The sequence below is a fragment of the Schistosoma haematobium genome, chromosome 2 (assembly GCF_000699445.3).
Source record: "Schistosoma haematobium chromosome 2, whole genome shotgun sequence".
NCBI classification, from domain to species: Eukaryota; Metazoa; Platyhelminthes; class Trematoda; order Strigeidida; family Schistosomatidae; genus Schistosoma; species Schistosoma haematobium.
In genome coordinates, this window is record NC_067197.1 from 43,487,771 (window position 1) to 43,512,558 (window position 24,788).

Here is a 24,788-nt window from a genome sequence, read left to right on the forward strand (position 1 = left end):
ATCTTTGCTTAAATTTCTAAAGGTTGATAAAATCCTTTTATTGTTTATGTTAAAAATTGTAATCAAACAGTTTTTTTGTAATAATACAACAACATTAAGGTTCATGTACATCCAGCTGACGAGTTATAAATAGGACGAAACATATATCCTAGATTTCACTGTTAGTTATTATCCAATTCATTTCAAAATAAATGAACAGGTGTATTATTTTATACTCAAAAGCGTAGTACATGTGAGACGGTGGAAAAGATTTGTAGCTCAAGTGGATGATTTTGATGGAGTTTTGTTCTCTGAGCTGGATGGTTTGGTCGTGGAGCTTTCATCGTTCTTCTGAACGACATCATCAGCGCTTCTATCTGAAGTTTGTGCTGATGACGTCGTTCAGAAGAACGATGAAAGCTCCACGACCAAACCATCCAGCTCAGAGAACAAAACTCCATCAAAAAGCGTAGTACATGTTTTTTCAGGGATTAAAAGCTTAAAAATATCCTTAAAAAATAGGGAAATGATAAAAATACTATAAGTAATCAGTGTTATTTAGAAAGTCTCAAATGCCCTGGTACGGCCTATAGTTTAGAGAGTCAGCTTTCCCTCTACAAATGCTCTCAAGTGACTACGTTCCTACAATCAAAGTCATACATAATTATGTAAATACCTTCGATTCCTGAAAGTCAATCAACTTTCAGAATAATTTTTCTTCCGTACTTCTTAACTTCTGTTTCCCATTTGGAATTCAAAAGTAGAAGATTTGAAAATACTACGAAGGAGTTAGGACTTTCACATTAAATCTTTCAACGTAAAGATATGTCAAAAATTACTATCAATTGTATTTTGTTTATCTTAGTATTTAGGCTCAATTGTTATATAATATACTCTTGTGGGCCAGGGTAATTTTACACTGGTTTACAGGCGAACCAGACACCATCCAGACTTTCACGTGACAACATAAACAGCACAGCTCAACCCCATTTAACAAGAGAGCCAAACACCGCCCAGGCTTAAAATTTGTAGCCCAAATAGTACGGCTCAATCCCATTTCCAGGAGAACCAGACACCATCCAGACTTAAATTTTATAACCCGAGCAGTACAGCTTAATCCCGTTTCACAAGAAAATCGGACACCATATAGGCTTTAACGCTACAATCTGAATAGTACAGCTCAATTCTGTGGTGCAACCATACAGGTACCAAGCTCCCTGGCGGACCAAGGCTTACCATTAAAATCAGCCGATTAACAAACAACAGTAAACTTAGTATACTTAGCATATAAGTGAAAATCAATGCTGATATCATCTCATTAAAGTTTAAGGTGAGAAAATGTATATTTATGTACTATTCATCTATATTTGAATGGATGTGTGAAAAGAGTTACACAGGCGAATATCTATACACACATACATCAACAAATAAACATCATCAAATCAAGGTGAAGTATTACATAACTAATTAATCCAATTCAGATTAGATAATAATGATAAACGTGAAAAGAATTTTCATTTCCGCCTTATTTTTTAGAAGTTTAATCGATAGGAACGATAAATGACAGAGTCATAATGAATGTTTACTGTTAATACTCATAGCATATCAATGAAATTAGCATACATTGTAAGTATTACTACTGTATTGTCACCCAATTGAAGTTCATTTATATGAATGGATAACTTGATTTTGATGGAGTTTTGTTCTTTGAACTTGATGGTTTGGTCGTAGAGCTTTCATTGTTCTTCTGAACGACATCATCAGCACAAACTTCAGGTAGGAGTGAAGTGTTCGAATTTCTCCACATATGATTCACAGTTTGTTTTGTACAGCTCGGTATCGTGGTGTCCAGCAAGGCTGTCCACTATTTCCATTTTTGTTCAACTTCCTCATAGATCTACTGCTGGAAATACCGCTTTCGTCAACTGAATTCTCAGGCATTGATCTCATACTAGGAGGTCCACTTATTAACTTAGATTACGCAGATGATATAGTTCTGTTTGATGAAGACATTGATAAAATGTAGTCTTTTGGTAGCACTGGGCAACAATACCAGGATGTTTGGAATGCGATTCTCCCCCTTTACATGCAAGTTGTTGCATCAGGACCGACCTGCGTCAATACATGAACTAAGGATAGGGAGTGAAGTAGTTGAACGCGTCAACAACTTCACTAATCTTGAAAGTCTGATCAGCCCTAATAGGTTGTTGTCTGACGAAATCTCAGCACGAATTCAAAAAACTCGTTTGGCAATGCCAACTTACGTCACCTATGACGAAAGCGAGATATCCGTCTATCAATAAAAGGACGAGTATACTGCGCAGCAGTTCGTTTGGTTCTACTACCCGGCCACGAAACGTCGTTATTAAGAGTAGAAGATACTCGTAAGCTACTAGTATTTGACCACAGATGTCCCAGAAATACTGCTCGCATCTGCTGTAATCACCGGGTAAGTAATAGTGAGGTTAGACGCAGGGTATTAGGGAATGATGGTAAATCAGTTGATGAGTTTTTGAATCTGAAATGGTTGGGCCACGTGTTACGTATGCCTGAACTAGTGTTGGGGATGGTTGGAAGAGAGTTGGGGGCGGCCAAACCAAAACGTGGCATCAGTCCTTCAAGTCACCAACTTCTAGTCTTAGCCATGTTGGTAGATGCAGGCTACTTGGTTGAGATAAAATGTTTACGACACCTTCCTCATAACTTAAATACTACTGTATAGTAATTCAGTAATATATTATGTGTAATATTAATAAAATTATTGATTATTATTATTATTATGAAAAGAGCTAGAAAAGAGGATATGACAAGATAGATAGTCGGATCTGAATAAATGCTTCGTAAGAGATTGAGATTATTATTGAGCACTGAAAACTATTCTCTCTTTTAAATTCACTTGGTATCGTTTTACTTGAATCTTTCCATTGATGTTTAGGACTATAATTAATCAGTCACTTATTGGCATATGTGTATACTGTATGTATTGCCTTAATTCACAATCATTATGAACAAAGATGGATAGTAGCTAGCAGTGGAATCCAGGACAAAGCGCGTTTCGTCCTATTTGGAACTCGTCATCTCGATGAAGCTTCATCTCAGGACTCAGTAGTTAAGTGGATAATGCGATGGCGTTTGAAACGGACGATACTAGGTTCAAGTCGCAGAGTGAACATGAACTCTGAAATGCAGGTACATCCAGCTGATGAGCCCCAAATAGGACTAAATGAGCGTCGAACTGGATTTCATTGCTAATCACTATCCATCTTCTGTTGAGAAAATTTTTCAAAGTCATCTTACTTTCATAGTCTATTAATCTAATTGTTAATTAAACCATTTAATCTAATTCTATACACATAGTTCTGTTTATTATTTTGAAGAAAGTAAGACTAAAGCTTCAAGTAGAAAAAAAACATAAATTCATTTTATCTCGTTAGGTTCTCATCAGTTGCTTATAGCCAGTAATATTTAAGAAATTGATGTGTTTGAAAAGATTACGAGATCACCTCAAATTGGGCGAACGGAATGAAGGATCAGCGACACAACGACAAGATAAACTATTCCGATACATGCTAGCCCTGCTAACCAGAAAGAGATGACCTGATTCAGATGAAGGAAAGACATATTCCACAAGCACACAACTCAAGAGTATATATACAGCATAAAAAGTGTTCTTGGGAAACATCACGAAATAGTATATTAAAAGAGGGAACGAACCAATAACATTTAGAGTCCTTTCAAGTGTGAAGTGCAATATGAGGGTAAAAATGGGAGTTTTTTGCACCCTATGATATAAACTAAATTATCAAATTTATTGATAATTCCCACGAATTCACTAATTACTCCTTACTGTGGGTGATATCTAAACTGGATGATTGGGGTTATTTATCATGATGATCAAATCGAGGAATATTGGGTAGACCAAATGCTGTTTTAGATGCTAACTTCCCATATACTTCTTCCACCCTGGTCTGATCCAGAAAATATTTCCCGTCGAGATAGAAGGTGGATAATAGGCATACGTAACACATACCCAAACTAACCACCTCAATTGATCAACATTCATCTCATCAATCGACTTATTATCCTTACCTATAACTCTATTCCCGACATACGCATTGTTTACTCTGTACTACCAAAATACATGAGTAATGATTCGAAGACAACTATGATCGAATACTAGTAACCTACGAATACCCTCTATTCTTAATGTTCAAGTTTCATGACTAAACAGTAAGACGGAGCGAATCGCTGAGCAGTAAACTTATCCTTTTTTCGGAAAACGGATATCTCATCCACGCCACGAGAGACGCAAGTTGGCTAAAGCTAATCAAATCTTCTAAATCCATATCGAGTTTTCGTCAGACACCAGAACATAAAAACTGATGAGACTCCAAAGATAGGTGAAGTGGTCGATATGTTCTACGACTTCACTTTCTATCATTAATTCAGGCATCAACGCGAGCCGATCCTGAAGTGATATTTTGTATTTGGAGGGAGAGAACTGCATCTCCAACATGCTTGTGTTGTACGTTTTGGTGGTCAGAATACTTTGCATTTGCTCCGAGTTTTGATCAAATAGAACCACATTACCTGTGCATTCTAAGTGAACAAGTGAATCTTGTGGTAGAAGATTAATTTCTGAAAAGTCATACGATGGAAGGGTTATCTGTAAAAGTATGTCTATGACAAAATTAAATATAAATGGGGAAAGCGGCAAACCTTGATGAACACCACTTGAATTAGCGAATTCCGATAACAGTTTGCGATAAGTTCTGACACTTCTCAATTATACTTTTAGTTTGATTGGTGAGATCACATAATAACAGTTATGTTGTACATAGTTTATACTGGACAGCTGTTTCTATCTAGTAAATGACTCTTTAGAAGTACGCAACAACGACCCCCAAGTAGTATTTCTGGTTTCCGATAGTTGTCTAATTATTATTGGCAAGACTATAAGTTATAGACGACTGTGGGCAACGCTAAAATGACATTGAGAGTATGCACCTACTAATAAGGGCTAAATGATGTTTAAAAAGCAATGTGAAAACTAATAATTATGAGTTACAGTTGATGGTTAGGGTTAAGAACTGGATTTATGGTTTTCATCATGAACTGATATCCACTATAATGTCAAAATGGTATTTAGTCAAATGAATGAGTGAATTTCGTGGCAAACTCCAAGACCTAATATCTTAAGTATGATTGATCCGTCCATAAATTATAGTCTCGCCGCTGTCTAATACTGTTTTTCAATGACTGTCTAACTACAATGTTCAGTAATATATATTCCACTAACCATTTGCCGACAATAATAAGTGGTTTATCATTCAAATGTTAAATTGTATATAATTTATAAGCGTTTTTATTCTCCCGTTGTTGATCCTAATGACTATAATTGATCTGTCTTTTTTTCTGGGATATGTGCATCTTGAACAGATTGATTCGATATTGTCATATTACTACAAGATTTCTAGAATAGATGGTTTGTGGTTAGCAATGCGATTCACAATGTGTATCTCATCTTATTCGGGAATTGTTGGCTGTATATGCCTACGACATCATAATGTTGTTTTATCGAATTCTCACTTTAATTCAACCATATTCTTATAGATTGGCTAACATAGAGTGTAAATGACTTAAAGCCATTTTAAGGGAATCGTACAAGTTTCCTAGTCAGTCAGCTACAACGTTTATTTATTTATTAAAACATATAAATATTGGTACAAGGAGACACCAAAAACATAAGCGCCACACAAATCATTCGATTTATGTGAGGTCTGGGATACTGGGCGGGTGCCTAAACAGAAACAGTTGCTTTTCTTAGGGGGTCACACCCTGAGCCTTTGACCTAAAGGTTTAATCCACAAGGCAGTGGAGCAACGTAAGGAGATGCAGTCCATGGTAGCCGGTCACCAACAAAAAGTTCATACCCCATTTATTTACTTAGGATCCTGGATCCCATGTGCACCATTTGTTTGGAATCAGGGTTATCCAACTCCCCTGAATGGACCCTCCGTGTCCTCCAACCCGGTTCGAGCCCCGAACATTCGGTTTTCGTCCTCTGAATTTCGTAAACAACAATAATGCCACGAGAAGTCGGTGAGTAGGACTTCTCTGATAGTGGCTGTATACACGTGACCATGTGAGAGCATTTGGAGATGGAGAGCTGACTCTCTCCACTCTCGGCTGCTCCAGGACATTTAGGAACTACAACGTGAGACAAGTATCATTACACTGACACGATTATAAAAGTGATCATAATAAGTTTTTAAATGAAAAATCACGAATTATATAATCAACACTTGTGTAGAAAGCATATTCATTATATAGAATGTGAAAATTAACACTTACAAGATAATGATAACTTGGAAAAAATGCCACAATACCATCTGGGACAACTGCAGATAATTGTGCTAATAAATGACCATAATTACGTATTACGGCTGGAAGAGATTTTATGAGAGAAAAGGATGGGATAAATAACAGAAGAAAAAAACAGTTAAAGGTTAAAATAATATTTAAAATAATGATGCAATGAATGTGTACTGCGGAAGATTCTCATAGTGGGACGAAATAGTTGTCCAGTGCCCCCTAGTTTTCAAGGGTATACAAACTTAGATCGATATACGATGAATACAGTCGAAAGAAAACATACAAAGAGGCATCGAATATATATGCGACATACAAGTCATTTGATTTGCGTATGGATTGTGATGTTGCCCAAGTGCCCAGACCGAAACAGATGGGTCTCTCAGGGGACCACTACTAGTACCTTCGACCTAAAGGTCTGATGCGGAAGGTAGTGGAGCAACGTTAAGAGATGGTCACCAGTGACGAACAATATGTTTGTAAGCAATTTTTTCCCTCAGGATACTGGAGCCCATGTGCACCATTGGTTTGGAATGAGCTTTCCAACCCCTCAAAATGGATCTTCCATGTCTACCAACCCAGTTAGTGCGGCGGACATTCGCTTTTCCTTCTCTCAATTTTGTAAACAACAGTAATACCACGAGAAGGCAGTGAGTAGGACTTCCCTGACAGTGGTTGTATGCACGTAGCCATGTGAGAGCATTTCGAGAGAGAGAGAGAGAGCTAACTCTCCTCACCCTCGATCATACCAGGGCATTTGAGGCCATAAAACATATGACAATGAAATGGGTTTAGAACTGACAGAAACAAATAAGCATCTAATGTTTAAACCTTAACTAGGGATGAAATTATGTGAGGCGATTATCATGACTAGTGGTTGGAAATGTTGAGTGACAGTATTCAAAATTGGTTACAAATGAAGCAGAGGAATTTTCGTTTATCATTCATTAGATAATGAATGTTAAAATCATCTCATACTTTTGTACTTTACAGATTCATTCATTCTTCTTACAACAAATTGCCTATGATAAATGTTTATAACTTCCAATATTCTAGAATTTGTCTTGATAATTTCATCTCATCCTGATATGGTGTGACAACGTGAACTGATGCACAAATGTACCTTGCTGACGACTGATTGATTGAAATAATCGAAAAGATTAACGTGATGGAATACGAGGCATATATGATATGTATAGATTAAAGGTGTTGATCTCATTACTTGAATTGAAATACACTAAACCACGTTTAAATGATAAACTGAACAATCGAATCATAATTTAAGGTCAGACCTTTACTGGAAGCTAAATTGATATAATCTAAAACACTACAATTAGTAGTATGCAGACACCTACCTATTCAGATAAATAAATTTCCTAACTCTCAGAAACGGCCTGTTTATAGAAACATAGGATCATGTCAGTCAGCTAAGAGTATTTCTCATTTCTCTGACGTAAGATGAATACCATACAAAACAACGTTGAATATCAAATTATTACGTGACAGTAAGGAAGCGTTTATGTGATTATACAGCATAAAAATCGATATGTAACTCTTCAGGTAACAAATCTCCACTACTATCATGTATTTCCTTTCAGAGTAACTTACACTGTGTCAATGTCAGCAAAATGCGAAGAGAATTGATGAGGATAAGTATTTTATCAGAAGGGGGTTTTGTGGATATTACAGTAATGTAATAGTTGAAATCATGATTCAATTGAAGCTAGACCACCATGGAAAACCTGAAAACATTGGATGGCCGTTTCGTCCTATTGTGGGAATCCTCATCAGTGCACGTACACGATCCCGACCGATAGGTCCTGGGTTCAAATCTCGTGAGGCGAGGTTGTGAACGCATCAGTTCTACCAACATTACAAGTATACCTTGCTGACAAAAGCCAAACAGAATGAAGCCTAAATCCAGAATTTCCTATCAACCACTTCTATTCACCGCTATACTGATAATCACCGCCCAAATTTACTACAAGCAATCAGATGTTTTAGTTTTTAACATCCTTTCAGATTATCACATTAAACATTATATAGATGTGTGATAAGTGAACAATTCAATCAGATTCTATGAGTTGTCTTTGAATTTGGTCAAATAACTATCATTGAACTCTTAAATCTGAATTAACGTGACTAATGCATAATCATACAAATTGCTGGATAACTGAATACAATACAATACAATATAATACGGTTAACATGGATTATATTTTTAATCTCCTCATGCATATGTGAAGATTATTGTTAATATCAGGAGTTTTTTTGTGGATATTATAGTAATTTCAATAATTGAGAGAATTAGTCAATTGAAGCTAGACTAACATGGTAAACCTAGAAACACTGGACAGCCGTTTTGTCCTTTTGTGGGATTCCTCAGCAGTGCGCATCCATGACTCCACCTTGCGAGATTCGAACCCAGGATTATTATTATTATTATTGTTAAATTATATGTGTATTCATTGAAATTCATCATTTTAAATAGTATTTATTATAAAAAGTAAAATGCAATCAATTCAACTAACCAACATCTTGTCGACTTTCAAATTTTGTTGTCATTGGGACTTGATCATTACCTTTGGATACAATCTATTGTATGTAATACAAATAACAAAAAGGTGTAAACATAACTATTCTATATAATATAAATAACAACAACTTATGTAGATAGATATATAAGCATGATTGATAGGATTAAGATTTCTCTCCAACGCATATTAAAAAATATATATATCCCCTTGTACTTAGTAGTTTCGATCATCCTCTTATTCACTTAGTATTTAGTACGTGAATGGTATTATATAACTAAGGTGTAAATTTTCATAAATGATTTAATTTCCAACTTCCAATTGTTCACTATACTTACGTTTTCTAATCGGGATATCGAGAATTGTGTTACTGTGGATATAATTGTCGGAGACAATTGAAAATAACTTCAGTTACGGATGAATTCTGATAACAAAATAAATAATTCGAAGTTCACTGTAGATTTGATTCGATCATTTAACAACAAATAAGTGTACTTCCATCAATCCTATTATTTGTTTATGCATTTGAACATATAAATATTGGTACAAAGGGGCACCGAATATATATATATATATATATATATATATATATATATATATGCACCATACAATTCACTTGATTTGAGTTTGGGTTGTGATGCTGCCCGGGTGCCCAAACCGAAGTAGGTGGTTTTCTTAGGGACCCACACCCGGAGCCTTCCACCTAAAAGCCTGATCCACAAGGCAGTGGGGCAACATAAGAAGATGCAGTCGCATGGTAACCGGTCACCAATAATTGGTTCATATGCCATTTGTTCCTTTAGGATCCTGAAGCCCATGTGCACCATTGGTTCAGAATGAGGGTTTTCCAACTCCCCTAAGTGGGTTCTCCATATCCACCGATCCGGTTAAAGCAACGGACATTCGTTTTTCGTCCTCTTAGTCTTATAAACAACAGTAATCCAACGAGAAGGCAGTGAGTAGGACTTGTGTGGCAGTGGCTGTATACGTGTGACCATATGAAAGCATTTGGAGATGGAGAGCTGACTCTCCCCACCCTCAGCCGTACCAGGGCATAGTGAGAACCTGAAATACAAGCTTTCACAACACTATCAGTCTCGACATCTGAACAAATATAAAACAAGGGCGGTAATACAACTGAGGTTTCGCTTTAATACTAGTCCAGGTATTGAAACCAATGATTATTTATACGGTCTTAATAAGGGACTCTTAAGTAATGAAAACTTATTGAAAAGATACGAAAATCAATAATGGTAAATGAATAAGACCAAAAAAAAATTAAGAAGGAGAATAAATACATTGACAAATGATAATGATTGAACATTTCTCAGTCTCTATGAGATTGGTCACCACCTTCTAACAACTTTAACGTTACTTAAATGAATGGTTGTATCACGAAAGTGATCAAATAAACTGATTATTAACTAAACTAGTCTAACTATTTTTAATCCCATATAAACGAATCAATGAGATAATGTTTGGTTTTAACATTAAATAATCCCTAAGTGAGCATAAGCTTTCCAGCCCTCTCAAGATTATTAGTGAGAATAACCAAGGGGCATAATATATAAGACACACATCATGCTTGATATATATGGCATGATATTAAGGAACGGTTACTTGAACCATGTTTAAAAAGTAATTTCCTAGACTCTATACTGTTCTAATCACGTCGAATATTATAACAGTATTATCAACGAAGTGAATTACTTATGCAAATTTATAGCGGTTGCATCATAAGACCGCAATGTTTTGAACAGCTTACATCATTTATCTTCAACAGTTGTTTCGCTTAAAGGTATATTATAATAGAAAATATTGATGGCGTTTTGTTCTCTGAGCTGGATGGTTTGGTTGTGGAGCTTTCATCGTTCTTCTGAACGACATCATCAGCACAAACTTCAGATAGAAGTCCGTTATCATTAGGTGTACCATTTTTCTTACAGTTTGCTCAGCTATTTTCCATCCTAATGGGCGGTTGATTGGAGGTCCATATCTTACACTTGTTGGTAGAACATACTGGCGAAGACACTCATGGAGAAAATAGAGTTGTTCTCGAGTGGAAGCCTGCCTTTTGGCGAAATTCTCCCATTTTCGAACAACGATAAGCGTATTACGCTCATATGATTTTCAGATGATGGAGAAGATTTGTAGCTCAGGTGGATGATTTTGATGGTGTTTTGTTCTCTGAGCTGAATGGTTTGGTCGTGGAGCTTTCATCGTTCTTCTGAACGACATCATCAGCACAAACTTCAGATAGAAAATATTAGACAGTTTATTAACCATATACAACAAAATTCATTGTGCCCTGGCTTCCCATACTGGATTAACACAATGGATAAACAAACAAACATCATATTATAACTTACCATTGGAAGAACACAGTTACGAGCTAATGTCATGGTAAAAGATACTGTATTGACAGGATGAAAATCTAATATACGTGGATACATTTCCAGCGGTGAAAGTGTCTACAAAAACAAAAAACATAAAAACAGATGCGTTGCAAAAACAATTAGACTACTAGTTATGTAGGTTCTCAACTTACATAACGTCAGTTAGCCAGTCATCAACAACGCAGAACTTCGTATGTACATACATCAGTTCAAGTTTCCATACCACATTAGCACAGAGATGCAGTTGTCGATTCAAATCCCATAGTGGTAGAGGTAGTAAAAGTATAAGCAATAATCGGAAACTTTAGGGTTTGAAGATGTTATTCAAGGAGTATAATTCAGTGAAATAAATTTGGGAAGAGAAAAAATAGGGGACAAGAAGAATCCAGAAGATTAGAATTTGGGGGAACATAAAGAGTTTACGCACCTGCGCCATTTCAAACGATTTTGAGCCATGTCATTCAAGGTCTCTAACCATCGGTTGCTATGGTCTCGCGGACCGCAACCAGCTAGTGTAAACCTACCAACATGATTTAGTCCACTTGGGAGAACACAATTACATAATATATATAGATAGATAGCTGAAAAAATTTGGAGCAGTGGCTAATTGGTTGAAATGCTCTACTTCTAGCTACTAAGCTTCAGGTTCGAACCCAGCCACACATATTTCGGTTTAGGGAACCCTTTAGTACTGTCACCCTTACATCTAGAATGTGAAGTGAGATCAAATACACGAATTTGTACCTGATAAGTCAGTAAATATTAACAGTAGTTTAGGAATGTGATAACAAGGTATGTCCTACAAATGGTGGTTGTTTAAACTAATGACCATAAAAGATGAAGAACACTGAACAACCAGTCGACTATCACTACGGCAAATGATTATAACAATTGGAGAAAAGGATTAGAAGTTCCCTAATTACATACAAGAGCTAACTAGTTAGTTCAGCTGAATAAAACAATTGAGGTGGTAAACTGAGATCATTTAGACGTACATACCCAGGATATTATGTGTGATCACAGCTATAGCTAATCACTGAAATGATCTGAAAGATGTGGAACTTAGCTGGATACTTTCAGTGTTATTGAATTCTTTGAGCTTATAACATCTAGTACCACTTCACACCTACGTGGAAGATTCTAGCTTTTGGACGGACCAATTAATATAATTTTCTGAGTCATTATGTACATATAGTTGATTGTGCCAGTTATCCCCACTCGTAACTATGGTTACCATTACATGAGCGTATCGACAGAGTTTGTTTATTAATCATTCTATTCGCAACACGTATTTAGCTTGTTCTTCCCATCCGATGATAAATGTTGAACCACGCTTGATAAAATTGAGTAGGCACACGTGCCATCTCCGATTTTCGTCTCTGTCTGTCTACTGAAATGAATGTGGGCATTATAAACAACCGACACATTCGTATTCGATATTTTATATCCGGATTGTTACTAACAGAATTTGTCGACATAAAATATACAATGTAAGTAAGGTCTATATTTCATCTACATCATTAACCGTTTTTATCATATTGGTTAGTCAGTCAATCAATCAAAATATAGAGCCTGGTAAATATATACATCAGTTCAAGGTACCATACTCCATTAGCACAGAAAGATAAAATTGTCACACCAAATCCGAGAACAGTAAAGGTGGCAACAGTATCAGTGGTGTTAGATGAGATTTGGCATTGAAGATACGATTCAAAAAGAAAATATAAATTAGTGAGATGAAAAAGGTTATGATAGATTCAGAATTTGAGGGAAGATTAAGAATGGGTGCACCGTATCGGAATCAGATCACGAAAACAAAAAGCTAAATTGTTCCGTCAAGGTGATTCTAGGTGCTCTTATAAGTACAAATGAAATTGTCACTCCCCAATTGCTCACACAGTCAAAGCATACTTCATAGGCGATTTTTAGAGCAAATTGGGTCAAGTGCGGTTTTGACAGTCTGGAAGGGTGATTGCAGAAGTCATAGGCAACTTCTTGGAGTCAGTCATATATAGCTTTTTTGGAAAGACAGATTTGCTGAAAAAACAGATTATCTGAGTGAAACATCTTAATGACATCACATCACAGTACAGTCGACAATACAAGTTCATTGTCGGACCTTGAGTTTGTACAATTAGATTGACAGCTCCTATTGACTTGTCTGATATGATAGATAAAATCTGAAGAAACATGTGTTCTAGCTAATATATGGTTCAAATGTATCATTTCGATATGAGAGCTCGACCACTATGTCAAGGTAGCAGTTACGGTCAGGTTTACTACAATAAACATACCCTCAAAGAGCGTAATCCTACATTGGTTTTCAGGAAAACTAGACACCCACAATTTTTTTACAACCTAAATAGCATATCTTAAACTATGTAGCCCAACCAAACAGGTACCAAAATCTCTGATAGACCAGAGCTACTTATAAAGCTTTCATTATTATTTTAGACATCATATCTTACTTCATGTAGATAACGATCTTATCTAGAAAGATAATGAAAGTCATGAATTAAAGTCCTCTCTAGCTCAGAGAACTTAGCAATATTGAAAAGTAGTAATGAATCAATAGTTAAACCTCGGCAATCTGAAATATATTTATCCAAATTTAAAAAGAGTACATCACTGTTTAGAACTTCCTACGAAATTCAACACCTCAATAAGATCCATTATTAATAAAAGGGTATGGTTGGTTTAAAAGTATCATTCTCTAACACACATACAAACATAATAACCATCACTTGAAACATCAAAGCATCATTCACTGCACTAATAAGTTATAGTTCGTTTCATTAATTTACAATCGCTGTTCTCTGAGCGTATTTAACTGACATATTCCTAAATGAGTGTCTGACGTTACACTATCAGACATACTAAATAGAAAGTAGGTAATATGTAATCACCAAAGACAATATTAAAATGTAAATATACAATAACCTTGATCTATCATAACCCAGACTGATTATATTAATCCTATCTTAACGGTTAAGAAGTCTAATTTTCAGTCATTAATTCTCGGGTTTGAACCCCGAGCATCTTCGCTTTGTTCATAACTGGGTATTATTACTAACCCTCACATTTAGAGTAAGGTTTGACGTTGGGTACATGAATATGAACCTGGTAAATGAATATCTAGTTGAAAAGAAAAGTATCAACGATAGAATTTTAAAAGTTCATGTTGAAATACAGACGATGAAGTCAGTTAACAAGTCCTAGATAGGATAAAGCATCGAGGTTAGACTTCAGTGTTAACTACTCCTCCAAATTAAACGAATTCTCATTCAAAACGATTTTCAAGTGACAATCATGCTTATCCTTGTTTGATAAATTCCTCCTTATAAAACTAATAAGGATGAGTTCCAATACATAAAAATGATTATCTTTTTTAATTATTCATTTTATAAATTTATCCAATTTTTATTTAATAATTGAGATCATGAGTCAATTGAAGCTAGACTAACATGGAAAATCTGGAGACACCGGATGACCGTTTTGTCCTAGGATGCGACTCCTCAGCAGTGCGCATCCACAATCCCGCCTCGCGAGATTCGAACCCAGGATCACCACTAGATTAATGAGCTGGCATCCGACGGTGTTAATGTCTAACTTCAACCAATCGACAAAATCGTGCCACCGTCTACAATTGTCTTCAGTGAGTTACTACCACACAACATACCCGGAATGTGATCCCATGGCAGGGTCGTAGGTGCGCACTGATGAGGAGTCCCATACTAGGACGAAACGGTCGTACAGTGCTTCCAAGTTTTTCATGATGGTCTAGCTTCAATTGACTCATGAATTCAACCATAAAATTACCATAATATCCACAAAATCCCTCTCTGATTATAACTATAGTAGTGTTATGAAACAAAGAGAAAATAAACTACACCATGCATGTAGGGTTATAAAGATAATGGTCAGTCAATCAGCTACAACGTAGGACCAGGTACATATATGCATCGGTTCAAGTTGCCATACCTCATTAACACAACAAGATGAACACCGGATTCATAAACTAGTTGATTCAGTTGGGGTAATATATAAAAGAAAGATTGCAATAAGGATATAGTACAGTAAGAAAGAATTAGTTCGTAGAAAGAAAGATATGAAACGATTTTAATCTCTTAGTTTAAGGGAAGACAGAGAGTGTATACACCGACGCCATTGTGATCGATTCTGATCCATGTCACCAAGAGTCTCCAACCATTGGTTACAATAGTCACGTGGACCCCAACCAAGTAGTCTGCATCTACCAACATGGCTCAGACTAGAAGTTAGTGACTTCAAGCACTGACGCCACGTTTTGGTTTGGCCTTCCGTAACTTTCTTCCAATCATCTCCAACACTGGTTAGTATTGCACGTCGTGGTAATCGGTGTTCAGGCATACGTAACACGTGGCCCAACCATCTCAGTCGATGAAGATTGACAACCTCATCAATTGACTTACCATCATTCCCTAATACCCTGCGTCTAACCTCACTATTGCTTACCCGGTGATAAAGATAATGGATATTCACTCTCTCCTCTTAACTAACGTATGAACCTGATTGATCTATGAGATTCAAATAAGTAACTTATAATTAATATTTTAGCGAAAAACAAAGATTAAAAAGAAAGGAATAAACAAAAAATAGGAAGAAAGGAAGTGAGAAAACTTACACCGGAAGTAATAATTACACTGGTAAATCGTGACATAATTGGTCGTATAGGTAAGCTGGCATCCATACAATGAAAATATAACACTGGATTGATGATAGTTGGTGTACGTTCATCAAATGGTTCAATGATTAGACAAAAACCTTGTTAGCAGAAGAAGAAAAAGATAAACAATGAGTTTTTCTTTCGCCCTAAAATACATACATTCAGTAAATTTGTATCACTATTGTAGAATTGAGGAAGATATTTTATATATGAACAGTAATAGTGCTATTCAGTCAACAATTCTTATTCAGAAGGGGTTTTGTGGAGATTTTAGAAATTTCACTGATTGAAATCTATCGTGGATGCGCACTGCTGAGGAGTCCCATACTAGGACGAAACGGCCGTCCAGTGCTTCCAGGTTTTTCATGGTGGTCTAGATTCAATTGACTCATGATTGCAATCAGTGGAATTATTACTCAATTTAAATAACGGTAAGCAGTGAAGTCCATTATTTATTTATTTGAACACATAAACATTGGTACAAGGGTGTACCAAATACATATCCACCACACAAAAAAATTAGGCCAGTTATTAGTGATTTGTGTGAGGGCTGGGTCACCACTTGGGCACCCAAACTGAAACAGGTGGTTTTCGTAGGGGACCATTCCTCGAGCCTTCAACTTTAAGGTCCGATCCACAAGGCAATAGAGCAACGTAAGGAAATGCAGTCCCATAGTAGCCGGTCATCAATAATTGGTTCATATGCTATTTGTTCCTTTAGGATCCTGGAAGCCATGTACACCATTGGTTCAGAATGAGGGTTTTCCAACTCCCCTAAGTGGGTTCTCCATATCCATCAACCCGGTTAAAGAGCAGGATATTCGATTTTAGTCTTCTCAATTTCGTAAATAACACTTGATATTTAGTATGAGAGTATGCTTGAAATCAATGAAGAGTTATTGTTTCCTAGGCATTTTATCATTTACACAAGTCATTTTCATCTATCCTTTAGTATTGACTGTGTGTTTAATGCTAGATGGTTAGATGCCTCAAAGTGTCCTGGTACGGCCGAGAGTGAGGAGAGTTAGCTCTCCTTCTCCAAATGCTCTCACATGGCCACGTGAATACAACCACTGCCACACAAGTCCGACTCACTGCCTTCTCGCCGCATTACAGATGTTTACGAAATTGAGAGGATAAAAGCAAATTTCCGGCGCCTTAACCGGGTTAGAGGACACGGAGTATCCACCCAGGAGGGTTGGGAAACCCTGACTCTAAACCAATGGTGAACATGGGCTCGGGGATCCTCACAGAACAAATGGAGTATGAACCAATCGTTGGTCACCGGCTACCATGAGACTGCATCTCCCGACGTTGCTCCACTGCCTAGTGGATAAGACCTTTATGTGGAAGGCTTGAATGTGGTCCACTCAGAAAACTAACTGTTTCGATCTGGGTACCTGTGCAGTATCCCAGCCCACACATAAATTAAATAACTTGTGTGGTGCATATGTATTCAGTGCCCCTTTGTACCAATATTCATATGTTTAAAGAAATAAGAAATAAAACATGATTCTAAAAGTAGTAATGAAATAAGAGGATAAAAAGTATGCAAAAATATTGAAACACAAGATATTGGTAAAGATAAAGAATGTGAACACTTTTGTATAATTGTGATCAAATGTAAGTTATATAAGTTCTTCAAACACTACTGATCAGATAAATTCAAATGACAGGTCCAAAGTAAGACGAAATATGTGCTTTCTTGTTTCTCTTGTAAGGCACATTTTATCTATTCTATATGAACCATTAATCAGCTATTCTCCATCCCTTTGTACAGTTGATTGAAGATCTGTATCTTACACTTGTTGGTGGAACATGCTGACGAAGACACTCGTGGAGAAAATACAGTTGTTCTTAGGAACCATTAATCACGATTATCCCAACAGGAAAGAAGTCTAGACCTCTTTACATGTCTTAGACCAACAGTAAACGACTTCATAAACCGGTGCCGTGTCTTGATTCCCACCTCCTCATAAGCTTTTTTCAACCTACTCCATCCAAATGAGCATCGGATATTGTAGATTCACTCTGAGCTTTATAAATGAGCGTCAATAGCTTGATTTAGTTAATAAGTGTTAAGAAGTAGATTACTAACAAATTAAAAAGTAATATACCGACACTGAATGTAAACTATGTAACATCACTACTCACCTCGAGTGTATGTAGATACAAGTGTTGCAAAATTACATAACAAAGTTAAACTAGAAAAATTGGCATAATCTGCCAATTCTAAAGTATGAAGCAGGGAACGTAATCTTTCCGCGCAGAATCTAGAAAAAACGGAAAACAAACAGTGGTATACATTTTTTGGTTAAAAAAATGGCATACATAATAATTATCAGAAGGGGGTTTTTGTGGAGATTCTAGTAATTTTATGGTTGAATTCATGAGTCAATTGAAGCTAGACCATCATGAAAAACTTGGAAGCACTGTACGACCGTTTCGTCCTAGTATGGGACTCCTCATCAGTGCGCACCTACGATCCTGCCATAGGATCCCATCCCGCGTCTGTTGTGAGGTAGTAACTCACTGAAGACAATTGTAGACGGTGGCACGATTTTGCCGACTGGTTGACGTTAGTCATTAACACCGTTGGATGACGGCATTCACGATGGGTCCTGGGTCCGAATCTCGCGGGGCGGGATTGTGAATGCGCACTTCTGAGGAGTCCCATATTATGAAGAAACGGTCGTTCAGTGCTTCCAGATTTTCCATGGTCGTCTAGCTTCAATTGACTCATGAATTCAACTATAAAACAGATAATAATGATAAGATCTACACAGTAAACTCCTGAAGTATTGAAATACTGATTTTGCTTATTTCAACCACACCTCACTTGAATATAATGATGAGACCAGGCAACCAGTGATTTCGAAGTGAACTACACAGTTTTAAATAAACTAATCAGCACCAAACGACATATCTATGCACAATTACCTACGACTACTGCTGTGACAGCTATGATCTGAAAACAAGTTTGATCCTACATGATTGAAATATGAGATTTGAAAAAGAAAATATCAATTACAGAAGATATTTAAGTCAAGACAAAAATATCCCTATTATCATTATAAAGGTAAATAACAACGTAAAAAAAGCACAGAAGCAACCAACAAAAGTTTTAGTGAGAAGCCGTGGCTAGTAGAGTTCAGCCATGTCGCGTATTAGGCAGTTATCTACTAATGGCATTTGAAAATGGTTGCAGGAAATCAAGAATTGACTGAAATCTATAATGTAAACTATTTTATGCCAACTTAGCTGTCTAAATGTTAAGCACTCGCTGTAAGACTTGAAGATCCTGGGTTCGATCCTCATGAGGTTATGAGTGAGCACTGCAGAGGAGTTCATACTGGGACGAATAAGCTATTCAATACTTAATGACTCTCAATGGTTGCCTAACTTAGGTTAGAGCATGACTAAAACCATAAATCGCGGTTAGTGAAAAAATCATTTTAAAGTGGAAATATAAATTAATGGAATGTGGGTTAAAGAAAATGAAATGACAAAGACAAATAATAGGATAACAAGATTCCGTCAGTCCAAAATAACAGACCAGAGCCTGCTGAGTACATTCATTAGTGAATATTGTGCATACTGGAAATCGAGGAACAAATAGACAGTTTATTAAATTCACTTGATGTTGTTTACTTGTATCTTCCCATTGTTATTTAGGATTGTAATTCATCAGTCTCTTATTGGCATATAGGCATTCTGTGTGGACTGCATCGATAGTGACTTAATTCACAAGCATTATAGGCAAAGATGGATAGTGGCTAGCAGTGAAATCCAGGACAACGCGCGTTTCGTCCTATTTAGGACTCGTCAGCTGAATAAACCCGCATCCCAGAGCTGGTGTTCACTCCGAGACTCGAACCCAATACCGTCCGCTTCAAACGCCGTCGCGTTATCCACTTACCTACTGAGTCCTGATAGCCATCTGCTTGTGCAATGGGGTGAAGTTTAAATTACAAACAAATAACACTAAAAATATTGGTTAAACTACAATATACAAACAAGCCTAACAGATCATTTAATTGTTAAGTAAGCTGATATGTGATGAGTGAAAAGTTTGCATAAAATCAAAAACTATGTCGCCACGGAAATCATGAGACATGGTGAAGTTGAATGGTTTTCTTGAGTTCTTCCTAGTTATTTTTCAATACTTCGAATTAGTTTATTCAGTAGAAACATTATGGAGTTATCACTACATAATCACGTTTATCTGACTGAAAATAAATTCAAGTGAAAAGTTATCTTCTTACTCTTCTTCACAGTCCTGGTAAGTGTTTTTTTAGCGAGTTAGTTTTCTACGGGATATGGTCGCTAGCGCCATACCCAACCCTCGTCCTTTATACGGGATTGAGACCGGCAGTAGCCCCAGAGGAACTTCAGGCAGAGTTCTTTCTCACAGACGCAGATAGTTTTATGGAAAACTCATCATCCATCACAAAATCTTTGCTAGCAAATTCTCTGCCGAGTTAGTTGGTGAGATGGAGAAATCAAGCATTCATACTTCACTACTCCATCTAATATTCAGTCAGTCAGCTACAACGTAGAACCAGGCACATATATGCATCGGTTCAAGTTGCCACACCTCATTTGCACAACAAGATGAACACCAGATTTGTAGAAGTAGTTACTTCAATGATAGTAATATATAAAAGAAAGAATGTGTATAAGGATATAATACAGGAAGAAAGAATTAGAAGGAAAGACATAAAGTAATTTTAATCTTACGATTTGAGGGAAGACAAAGTGTATACACTGACGCGATTGTGATTGATTCTGATCTATTTAACCCACAGTCTTCAACCGTTGGTTACGATAGTCAAGTGGACATCAACCAAGTAGTTTGCATCCATCAACATGGCTCAGGCCAGAAGTTAGTAACTTCAAGGACTGATGTAATGTTTTGGTTTAGCCGCCCCTAATTTTCTTCCATTCGTCTCCAACACTAGTCAGTGAACACCTAATTGAATGATCTCTCTGATAGTTTATTATGAACGAAGTAAGCATATAATATGCTAAAACTGGTCTTTTCTTACTTTATCATAGCAGAAAAGGACGTTTCCTAATAATTTTCAACAGTCTCTGGACTGCAAAGTGCGATGTCTACTGGACTATTTAGGTGATATGAAATAAACGACATCCCACTTTTTTTAAGTATTGAAAAACACACCGAAATTCCCTTTCTTATCAACTTCCCAGTGACACATCCCCATGTTATAGTTTGATCAAAATACTTAAGATAACTGCAATGACTGATTCAAAACAGTTTAACAAGGAATAAAAACAAACATAAAAACTGATAAGTCTTGGTATCTTGATGCAATTACTTATTGCAAGCTGTTAATAAGAATGAATGTATTCACCATTTTTCCCATTTACTGTTTTAGTCAGTCGTGCAAACTTTTAAAAAAAACATCCTTCATGTGATTACACTGACTACTGAATTAGTGGTTTCAAATCTTTGGTTAATCAATATGACATGGAGTATAAAGACACTATATACATCCCAATTGGTACGACTTGTTATGTAATTTGTGAGCATAACAACACTGTATATATCATTCAGGGGATCCTATTAACCGTAACATTAGAGAGATCTTATTAAAACCGTTCTGTTGTTGGTTTAGCCTTTGATATACATTTGAAAAACAACGACATAAGTTAATTATATTTTATGGGCGATCAATCTATTAAGGAGTCAGTCAGCCAGTAACAACGTAGAACTTCCTACGTATGTACATCAGTTCAAGTTGCCACACCACATTAGCACAGAGATGCAGTTGTCGATTCAAATCCCCTAATAATAGAAGTAGTAAGAGTATAAGCAATAATCGGAAACTTTAGGGTTTGAAGATGTTATTCAAGGAGTATAATTCAGTGAAATAAATTTCGAAAGAGGAAAAAATGGGGACATGAGGAATTCAGAAGATTAGAATTTGGGAGAACACAAAGAGTGAATGCACCTGTGCCATTTCAAACGATTTTGAGCCATGTCATTCAAAGTCTCTAATCATCTGTTGCTATCGTCTCGCCGATCCCAACCAGCTAGTCTACACCTACCAACGTGATTCAGTCCACTTGTCAAGTGGCTTCATGGACTTGTGCCATATCTTGGTCTGGCCGCTCCTAGCTTTCTTCCAACCTACTCCTACAACATAAAACAACGCACATCGGGGCAGTCAGTGGTTGGGCATACGTAACACATGTCCCAGCCATCACAACTGATGAAGTTTTACTATTTCGTCAATTGATTTCCTATCCTTACCAAGTACCCGTTTCCTAACAACTGAGTTACTTACTCGGTGGTCCCAGGATATACGAGCAATGTTTCGAAGACACCACACCTATGATCGAACACTAGTAACCTACGAATATACTCTACTCTTACCGGCCAAGTTTCACAGCCATAAAGTAGGACGGTACGAAGGAGTAAATAACTGCTACTGCAAATGAAATAGATCAATCACAATGTTAAACGAAAATGATCCTACCATATACACAAAATAAGAATGAATTACAGTTGTAAAGAATGTAATTAATAATTCAATACAAAAATACTTCACTAACAAATAAAGAATTGGAACTTACTGTAGTGGTTTACGATCAACACAAACTTTTTCTAAACAATCACGTAAGAATGCTACTGGAGTTTCATGAACCACATGGGCTATACGTAAACGTAATTTTACATATTCTAAAAATCGACGGAGAAACGACAAGAAACTGTCTGCACTTCGAAGTGATCCTGGTACTGATTCTTGAAGTATATCGTCTGGTAAAGCTGTGTTTAGGAAAAATAACATAGAGGAATGGGTGTGAATACCAGATAGGCGGAATTTCAGCAAATCTGAGACATATTTCTTGTCAAAAATACACTCCTAAAAAATGTCAACACACTATACATACGTAAAACGTCTTTGTTATGAGCCAAAAACGTGAAATTGTATTTCAACTGCTTCTCCGTTTGCATGTAGCTCATAAAGTGTTTACTCTCAATTACCGTTCCCTCCGTCTATCCAACTAATCAACTATGGTCGAACTTTGAATCATATGAATAATAAGTGTTTTCAGTGGAACATTCTTTATCTTCCCTGAAAATCTGAATCCCAAAATTACTTTTCCTTTTCTATCCTGTAAATTTATTCATTCTTCTCGAGTAATATCATCTAAGCCTAATCTTGTTTACTATAAATACTATTATTTGCCCCCAAATACCCTGGTATTGCTGAGGGTGGGGAGAGTCAGCTCTCCTTCTCCAAATGCTTTCATATGTCCACACGTATACAGCCACTTACTGTCTTCTCGCGGCAATAGAGGGGTGCTGTTTACAAAATCGAGAGGACGAAAAGCAAATGTTCGGCGCCCTAACCGGGTTGGTGAATATCAATGATCCACCTAGGAGGGTTGGAAAACCCTTATTCTAAACCAGTGGTGTACATGGCCTCCAGGATCCTGAAGGAACAAATGGCATATGAACCAATTATTGGTGCCCGGCTAACATGGGACTGCATTTCCTGAGGTTGCTCCACTACCGTGTGGATCAAACCTTTAGGTCGAAGGCTTCGAATGTGGTCCCCTCAGAAAACCACCTGTTTCGGTTTGGGCACCCGGTCAGTATGGTAGCCCTCACACAAATCAAGTGACTTGTGTGGTGCATATGTATTTGGTGCCCCTTTGTACCAATATTTGTGTTCAAATAAATAAATAAATAGTTTACTACTGTTTCTTATTTATTTATTTATTTGAACACATAAATAATGGTACAATGGAGCACCAGATATATATGCGCCACATAATAACAATGAGAATGGGGAGAGAAAAGTAATGTAAGGTGCGTATAAGAGAGAAGAAAAAAGAAAAATAACGACTACAGATTAGTGGTGTAATAATAACAATAATAATAATAATGGGGGAAAAGGAAGGGTACAACCAGAAAGAATTCTTTCAGTTAAGGAAGCTACAACCACTTTTCATAAGAAAGTAAAAGAAGGTTACAGCAGAATCGCCACTGGCTTCTATTCAGAGCCATATGTGATAACATCTCTAGCCACTGTGTTGCACCAAAATTTAAAGCATAGTAGTTTATATTTCCTGAATAGTTCAGTCTAGCTACAGTAAAATAGTTCTTTGCTCAATTTGTCGGTCAGTCAACTACAATGTAGGACCAGGCATATATGTGCATCGGTTCAAATCGCCATACCTCATTAGCACAACAAGATGAACACTGAATTCATAGAAGTAGTTACTTCAACGATAGTAATAGGTTGTTTACTTAATTCAGAAAGTAGTACAGGAAGAAAGAATTAGTTCATAGAAGGAAAGGTATAAAGCAATTTTAATCTCACGGTTTAAGGGAATACAGAAAGTGTATATACCTACACCATTATGATCTATTCTGAGCCATGTCACACACAGTCTCCAACCATTGGTTACGATAGTCACGCAGACCCTAACCAAGTAGTCTGCATTTACCGACATGGCTCAGACCGGATGTTATTGACTTCAAGGACTGATGGCACGTTTTGGTTTGTCCGCCTCTAACTTTCTTCCAACCATCCCCAACACTAGTCAGCATTGCGCGTCGTGGTGAATGATGTTCAGGCAGGCGTAACACATGGCTTAACTATCTTAGTCGATTAAATTATAGTGTTAAACTGGGAGAAATAAAATTATCATAACTGACAGTGGTCTCAAATAAGATGAAACGTGTATCCTGAATTTCATTGCTAGCCATCATACATCCCAGTTCATGATGTTTGTGAATTAAAGCAATATCAAGATAATCCACAC

General features: G+C 36.7%; 1 protein-coding gene across 2 annotated transcripts in view; it reads right to left on the bottom strand.

Annotated features, from left to right (window-relative positions):
- The window catches only part of ERCC2_1 (General transcription and DNA repair factor IIH helicase subunit XPD), a 52,773-nt gene that overhangs the window by 23,912 nt on the left and 4,073 nt on the right, over nucleotides 1–24,788 (bottom strand). For both annotated transcript variants that reach the window (XM_051215292.1, XM_051215293.1), the window contains 6 exons: nucleotides 22,587–22,779; nucleotides 18,141–18,259; nucleotides 15,945–16,084; nucleotides 11,255–11,356; nucleotides 8,883–8,946; nucleotides 6,334–6,425 (listed from right to left, as the gene is read on the bottom strand). In XM_051215292.1, the coding sequence (XP_051068497.1) occupies nucleotides 6,334–6,425; nucleotides 8,883–8,946; nucleotides 11,255–11,356; nucleotides 15,945–16,084; nucleotides 18,141–18,259; nucleotides 22,587–22,779 (710 nt within the window). The remainder of the gene's footprint in view (nucleotides 1–6,333; nucleotides 6,426–8,882; nucleotides 8,947–11,254; nucleotides 11,357–15,944; nucleotides 16,085–18,140; nucleotides 18,260–22,586; nucleotides 22,780–24,788) is intronic.